The 7,563-nt window shown below is 58.8% G+C and overlaps 1 protein-coding gene across 1 annotated transcript in view; it reads left to right on the plus strand.

Moving 5' to 3' along the window:
• Positions 1-6,866, plus strand: part of CAMTA2 (calmodulin binding transcription activator 2) — a 44,716-nt gene extending 37,850 nt beyond the window's left edge. The window contains exons 15-21 of the mRNA XM_060255803.1: positions 927-1,221; positions 1,392-1,753; positions 2,187-2,708; positions 3,930-4,001; positions 5,112-5,305; positions 6,100-6,174; positions 6,734-6,866. Of these exons, the coding sequence (XP_060111786.1) occupies positions 927-1,221; positions 1,392-1,753; positions 2,187-2,708; positions 3,930-4,001; positions 5,112-5,305; positions 6,100-6,174; positions 6,734-6,797 (1,584 nt within the window). The 3' untranslated portion in view covers positions 6,798-6,866. The remainder of the gene's footprint in view (positions 1-926; positions 1,222-1,391; positions 1,754-2,186; positions 2,709-3,929; positions 4,002-5,111; positions 5,306-6,099; positions 6,175-6,733) is intronic.
• Positions 6,867-7,563: the final 697 nt, after the last annotated feature.

A 7,563-nucleotide genomic window follows, 5' to 3' on the forward strand; every position in this document is an offset into this window, starting at 1 on the left:
GAGTGGGAGCAGGAACTTGTGGGGGAGAGGAAAGTTGTGGGGGGCAGGGGGCATGGGAGGGGGGGAGGAAGGTGGCTCTGGGATGGGGCTGAGCTTGAAGGGCCAAACTCTGCCCCCTCCCCTGCTGACCTCGGGACTGAAAGCCGCATTTTTGGAGGCAGGAACTTCTTCCAAGCAGAAAACGAAGCCCAAGTCCCCGTTTCCAGGCCTGCTCTGTCTCTCTGCAGTTTGCCCCCCTCCCGCCCCCCAGTCATGGCTGATTTCCAGCAACCCCTCAAGGGATCTCCCAGTCAGGAGAGGTTCGGGGTGGGGTAGCCGTTGCCTGCCTCTGTGCAGCCCCCCCCCCATCCGAGGACTGGGCGTAAATGACCCTGGGAGCCACTTAGAGCCTCCCTGCTTAGAGGCAGTCTATCTCTTGAGGCCATTGGGGGGGGCAGTGGTTCAGGGGGCTTTGGCCTTTACCCCTTGCTTGTGGGTCTCCTCAAGAACATCTGGCTGGCCATTGTGAGGAAGCAGAAATCGATGGCCCGAGGCCTGATCCCACAGGGCTCTGGAGGCACGTTCTTTATCGCCCGCCTCCCTCCCAGGGACTGCAGGTGGATTCCACAGCCCTGTCGGCAGACTGGGGCATGCAGGGAGCAGGCATTAGGGTCTGAGAGGCCTGGAGCCACCAGAAAGCAGAGCAGAGGAATTCCTGTGCCCCACGGAGCAGCACAAAAAGCACACAAACAGGCTCCCGACATGCAGTCCAGCCCCCGACCCCAAAGCCTTTATCCAAGTAGCCCCGTTGTGCAGGGCAATCCTCAGCCTTGTGCAGAGAAGCCCTATCGAAGAGCTTGGTTTTGCACAGCCAGGCAGGCAAGCGGGTGGGTGAGTGAGTGCTCCTCGGCTTTCCATCTCCCACCACCTGTTCTCTGCCTCGCCAGATGTGGGCCTGTGCCCTCGGCCACCTGGAAGCTGCCCGGCTCCTCTACCACTGGAACAGCCGGGCCCTTTCCATCCCAGACTCTCTGGGCCGCCTCCCGCTCACGGTGGCTCGCTCCCGGGGCCACGTCAAGTTGGCCACTTGCCTGGAGGAACTGCAGCGGCTGGAAGAGGGGCCCTGTGAGCAGCCAGGCCTGGACCCCTTGGGGGAGGCTCCTGCCAAGGCCGGCCCCAGCCCCCGGCACCCTGCAGAAGCCCTGCGCATCCCCTCCCCGCTCTCGGCCAGTCCGGACACAGGTAGGGCCCTGCCTGGCAGGGGGTGAGGGGCTACGGCTCGTGGGTCTGCACAGATTCAGCAGAGGGAACTGCTGTCTACAGACAGATTTGAGGGGGGGAGGCTGGCCTCCACGTCTCACTCCCCCCTCTTTGGAGGCCAGAAGGTATCCCCCTGTTTCCCTTCTCCTCAGGGCTCAGCACCGCCAGCGGTGTCTCGTCCCCCTCTGAACTCTCGGAGGGCTCCGTCTCCATCACCTCGGCCTACTCCAGTGGCTCGGCGCTGCGGGAGTCCCCTGCCTACAGCCCTGATGTGGAGGGAGCCATGGACGTCTGCCGGGGGCCCCTTGTACCCGACAGCTGGTGCCTGCAGGAGAACGCCAGCCCCCCTCTCCTGCCTCCTCATGCCCCCCCCTTCTTGATGGACTACGATGAGGTGGGAGCTGCGGGGGGGCCGGCAGGAGGCCCCAGAGCAGACCTGGAGCCGGAGTTGATGAGCTACGGGGGAGAGAACGTGGAAAACGAGGACTACCTGCCCGCTACGGATGTCCTGCAGGTGAGAGGAGGGGGTGGGAGGTGGCCCCCCCCCAGTCCTTTCCAGAAATCAAGGCACCAGATCCCCACTAACCAACCCAAAGAGCCAGCGCCTGGTAGCGGATGGAGGGTCGGGCTACGATCTGGGAGACCCAGGTTCAAATTCCCAGTCTGCCATCAAAGCTCGCTGGTGACTTTGGGCCGGCCAACTTGAATCCCCACTGGGGCGGGGAGGAAACGCAGGGGGAAAGTGAAGAGAACAAAGAGACCCAGGACTGTGCCTGCAGCCAAGAACCCCAGAGTGACCCCTCCCTTGCCTTGGATCCTAAGGCAGTCCCTGTACTCCAGAAGCCCCCAGTCTTCCACCTTCGGCTCTCTCCCAAGGGCCCCGGTGCCCTGGCTCCCAAGGGGGGCGGACCCCAGCACCTCATGCCTCTCTGTCCCTCCCCCCACAGGTGGACATGGTCACGCTGGCCAAACAGATCATCGAGGCGACCCCAGAGCGCATCAAGCAAGAGGACTTCAGCGCGGCTGAGGCCCCGCTCCGAGAGCGGCCGGGCAACCTCGGCTTGAACGAGACCATGGCCTGGCTGGCCGGCTACCTGGAGAACGTGGACCAGCTGCCTCACTTCGCCCAGCGCAGGTCTGGCCACACCCTCCCCCCCCAGTGGAGTGGGGGGGCTGCAGTGAAGGAGGAAGTCGCCTGCTCACCCTTCCCCCTCCCTCTCTCCCCCAGGCCCCTGGCTGCCTCCCCCGCTGCCCACTCCTGCCTCAGCCCCCTGCCCTCCCCGCTGGGGGAGCTGTCTCTCGAGCGGCTGCCCCCGCCCCCCACGGCGGCCAGCTGGGCCGAGTTCCTCAACGCCTCTGCCAACGGGAAGATGGAGAGCGAGTTCGCCTTGCTGACTCTGTCTGACCACGAGCAGCGAGAGCTCTACGAAGCCGCCAAAATCATCCAGACCGCCTTCCGCAAGTACAAGGTGCGCCCCTCGACCCTGGCCCCTCCCTCCAGCCCAGCCGGGGGCTGTGTGTTCTTCTTGGGCCACGCGGTCTCCCTGCCTCCAGGGCTCCGAGAGAGTACCCCAAACCTCAGCTGGGTGGGGTTTTTTTTAAATCTGCAATGTTTCTTCACCCAACAAAAAATGCAAGCTAGTGACCAGTTTACTAAGAAGTATATAGAAACCAGTCCAAATGTCCAAAACATGTATATTCAAGTCCCCAAGTAGTGTGGTGAGAAGCCAATCGATTAAGAACTTGTTTCTTTCCAGTCTTCATCAGACCTGGGACCACTAACAAAAGAAAATATTATACAAAAATATCAGAAGGAAAATTCAGACACCACCAAACCCTCTTCCAGTGAAAAAATATATCATACTTACAAATTGATTCAATTATATAGATTCTTTACACAATTTTCAAAAAAGAGGGACGCGGGGCGTCTCCAGCAGCAATTTCACATCAGCGGCAGCTCAGTATGCGGCTTCTTGAGCACCCGAATGGTGCAACTAACATGTTTAAAAAGGCAAACATCTCATCTACAGCGGCCATTACATCAATCTCTTAAATGTTTCTTCACCCGGCATCTTTCTAGAGCCTGCAAGCACCTTTGGCGGTGAGCGCAACCACAAAATGGCTGCCACAGTAGGCGGAGCCCGCCACACACGCAAAGGAAACCCAAATGCAGGGAACACGAGTAATTTCTAAAAATTCACTGGGAAAGAGGAGTGAGAGAGAGACCAAAATCAGGACTATGGCAGCAGCTGCCGCCAAAACCATGTTATGTTAATCTGCACAGCCAATCAGTGGTCTTGCTAGCTAGGCAGAGTCCTGGCCCAGCCCCGCCCACTTCCTGAAAGCACTTTACGTGGGCACCAGGAAAGATGTTAGCAGGTGACACACTGCCCCTTGTTCTGGACCTTATGGAACAAAATACGGAGAGCAGGGAGGTTGAGTGCGGGAGGAGGAATCCAGAGGACAGTGTTCTGTGCTCGCTTCTCTTGTCCGTTTCCCCAGTGTGTTTTTCTCTTATCTGCTTCTGCACGTCCACATCTGCTGCCTTTGGAACATGAAGGTTGGGGTGGAGAAATGATGCTGGAGGCGGTGGAAGAGGCGGTCTGAAAAGCACCCACCGCCTTGCGAGGACCGCTGTGTTTTCATGAGGGTCTGACCCATGCCTCCCCCCACCCTGTAATGTCTTGCAGGGTCGCCGGCTGAAGGAACAGCAAGAAGTGGCTGCCGCAGTCATCCAGAGATGCTACCGCAAGTATAAGCAGGTAGAGTCTTGGAGGACTTGATGCTCCCCCCACAGGGAAGAACTGCTTGACCGGGTGGAGGGAGTGGGCACCCTGGGTAGGAGTGACCAGGCGGTGTTGGAAGGGAAAAGCTGTACGGAGTCAGGCAGATAAGCTGGACTTCAGGAAAGCAAATTTTGACAAACTTGAAGTTATGCTGGGTAGAATCCCACAATCAGAAATACCTAAGGAGAAGGGAGTTCAAGAGGGGTGGGAGTTTCTTAAAAGTGAAATGTTGAAGGCACAATCACAAACTATTTCTATGAAAAGGAAACATGGGAAGAGCCTAAAGAAACCAAGGCGGCTCCATAAACGGCTCTCTAGAAATAAAAAAGACTCATTTAGGAAATGGAAGGAGGGCCTTAGAACCAGGGATGGATATAAACAAACCACCAGGGCTTGTAGAGAGAAAGGTAGGGAGGCTAAAGCTCAGTATGGGTTTTTTTAAAAGAGGCTCGATGGCCATCTGGCAGCAAGGCTGATCCTGTGAACTTAGGGGGAGGCAATTGTGAATTTCCTGCATTGTGCAGGGGCTGGACTAGATGAACTCTATTATCCTAAGAGGTCCGAAGAATGGGGATGTCCTCAGAGCTGTTGCTTCTGCCCAGTGTTGCTTCCCAAAAGCCCCTCCAGGGACTCTCTGGGAACACATGCTCAGCCCCCCCCCCCCCGCCAACTAACCAGTGCCCCTCTCCTCTCTGTCTTGCAAGCTCACCTGGATTGCGCTGAAGGTAAACGGGAAGGGTGGGGTGTGGCCGGCATTGATTCTGCTTGCACTGGGGCAGGGGGGCGAGGGGTTTCCAAGGAGCTTTAATTGAGAGCAGGCCCTGCCATCGCTAAGTCGCCCTCTGGCTTCGGCTTTAGGGCCCTGGTATCTGCAGGCCAGAGGGTGGGCCTGAGTCAGTAGAGCTCCCCCCTCTTTACCCCTTGGGTTCTTCCTGGTGGGGTCTCTCTTCTTTGGGAGGGGCCCAGGGCAGGGTCTGCAGACAGCACAAGCCCCCACTGGTCAGGGTCTCTGGGGGGGCCCCCACGTCCCAGATGGAAGCCCCTCCCTTGTGAGCTAACAGCTCCTCCCTCTGCTCCCTGGCGCAGTACGCCCTCTACAAGAAGATGACGCAGGCGGCCATCTTGATCCAGAGCAAGTTCCGCAGCTACTACGAGCAGAAGAAGTTCCAGCAGAGCCGGCGGGCGGCGGTCCTGATCCAGCAGTACTACCGCAGCTACAAGGAGTACGAGAAGCTGAAGCCGGGCCACCGCGCCTCTGCTGCCATGCAGCAGAAGATCAAGTAGGTGCTCCCTGGGCCCAGCCCCTCCCTGGGCCCGGCTGGCAGGGCGCCCACCCCCTTGGCTGCCTCTCTCAGCACACAGCTGCCTGCCCCCCCCCAGCTGGCTCCCTGCCTGGTCGCTGTGCCATGCTCTCTCTGGTGGGGGCGGGAATGTCCATTTTAGCCCTGTGATGTGCCCTCCCTCCCTCTCCCCCAGGTACGAATGCCACAGCTTTGTCCTGTAGGGAACCTTGGCTGGCTCTCTCGCCCCCTCTCCCGCCCACAGAGGGCAAAGCACGCCGCAGAAGGCAGGGCCTCCGGTCTGAGGGGCTCTTGGGAGAGCATGGGGCAGGTTGGCCCTGTGAGGCACCTTTGGTCTGCTGGGGCTCTGAGGGAGGGTCAGTAGAGCTCCCCTCTCTTTACCCCTCGGGTTCTTCTTCTTTGGGCAGACAGCACAAGCCCCCACTGGTCAGAGTCTACCTTTCATTTGCTCTGAATCGCTCCTGTGGCTTCCCACTGCAAAGAGATCCATTCCTCAGTACGCTCCCCACCCCTCCCCACCCCCCCTGCAAGAATCCCAGCTGGCCGACAAGACCCAGCACTTTTGAGGCCCCTTTAATGGTTTGCTGTGGTCACGGTTGTGTTGCCCCTGCTACACAACGCCCTTGTGAGGCTGGCCAGCTGCTCACTCTTGTTCTCATCTGGGCGATGGGGGAACCACAACTGTGCTTTCGGCTGAGACACACAAGCAGTCTGGCTCCCCCCCCCCCCCCCCCGCCCTCCACATCACACCTCTGTCTCTCTCCTCTCCACAGGGGGACGTTCCTGACCAAGAAGCAAGACCAGGCGGCTCGGAAGATAATGCGATTCCTGCGACGTTGCCGGCACAGGTATGGGGTGGGGAGGTGAAGAAAGAGAGAGAGAAAGCTAGCTAGCTCTTTGGACCCAAGGAGTGGGGTGGGACCTTTGTGTGGGTCTCTGCTCATGGATTGTACTTAGAGGCTGAAAGGTATCTCACTGCGGGGAGGGGTTAGTTCAGGGAAAGGTTTTAAAATACTGTTATTGTTTATTTTAATTGTAATGCAAGTTCCAGAGACCATGGCTGCAAATCTCAGAATTACAATGCAGCTCAACAGAGGAAATGCCCACCCCCACCCCGCATACAGCTGGCGGAGCTCTCCTGTGATCCCTCCCTCTCTTGGGCAGATTCCCTGCTTGGCAAGCATCTCTAGGGCCGGGCAGGGGGCTTCCCCTCAACTCCAGGAGATGGGGCTCAAGTCAGCAGCACCACAGAGTTTGAGATGCGACTCCACTGGCTGGAGTCATCTGGACTGGTTTACAAGCTTGCAGATGGCCCAATCTGAGTCGGGGCTGTCAGAGGGGAGTACTTGCAGCCCCCCCCCCCCCCGCCTCCTCCTCCCAGCTATCCTGTTCTTGCCTCCCGCACAGAATGAAGGAACTGAAGCAGCGGCAGGAGCTGGAAGCCGCCCAGAAGCGGAGCGTGGCCACTTAGCTGGAGCCGAACCGCGCCAGGCCACCACCGAAGAGTCTTAACCCAGCCGAGGCCCCTTGAAGGATCAGAGCACCCCCTCCCCAGGACTGTGCAATAGGGACTGGCAGGGAAAGGAGTCTCTGCCCCCAGGAGCCTCCCTTGCCTGAACCCCAGAAAGGGGCCCAGCGACCCCCTCCCGCATCCGCACACTGCGCCTTTCATCCATCGTGCCAACCCCCCTCGTCTCCCTCTCTGCCCAGGGCCTGCAGGGGGTGGGGTGGGGGGACTCCTTGGGAGGGGGGGGGGAGGTTGTAGCTCCTCCAGACGGACAAGACAGATGGGGCTGCTCCCCTGACTTCACCCTCTGCCCCATGGCCTGCCCCCCCTCCCTAGGGACCCTTGGAGAAACTCTCCCCTCCCTTGCAATGCACTTTTGAAACACCCCCCCCATCAAAGCTTGCACCTTTCCACTGGCTCTTGCACCCCTGTACATGGCTGGGGATTTCCAGGCATGAAGCCTCCTCCCACTGTCTGCCCCCCCCACCTTCCCTCCTGTACATATTTGTAACATAAAAGGTTATACTTCAGAATCTATTTAATGTGGAGACATCGTCGCCTCGCGTGGGGGGGGGAGGGATGCATGAGTTCATTTGAGGCTCATTCGTGGGGGGGCTTCGACCCGCCCCGCTCCTGCCCGCCGCCCTTCCTACATTTTTGCATGAGTTTCGTTTTGTTTGTACAAATTTACATTAAACTGCAGAGGGAAAAAAGCAAAAGACGGAAGTTG

The sequence above is a fragment of the Heteronotia binoei genome, chromosome 15 (assembly GCF_032191835.1).
Source record: "Heteronotia binoei isolate CCM8104 ecotype False Entrance Well chromosome 15, APGP_CSIRO_Hbin_v1, whole genome shotgun sequence".
Classification (NCBI taxonomy): domain Eukaryota; kingdom Metazoa; phylum Chordata; class Lepidosauria; order Squamata; family Gekkonidae; genus Heteronotia; species Heteronotia binoei.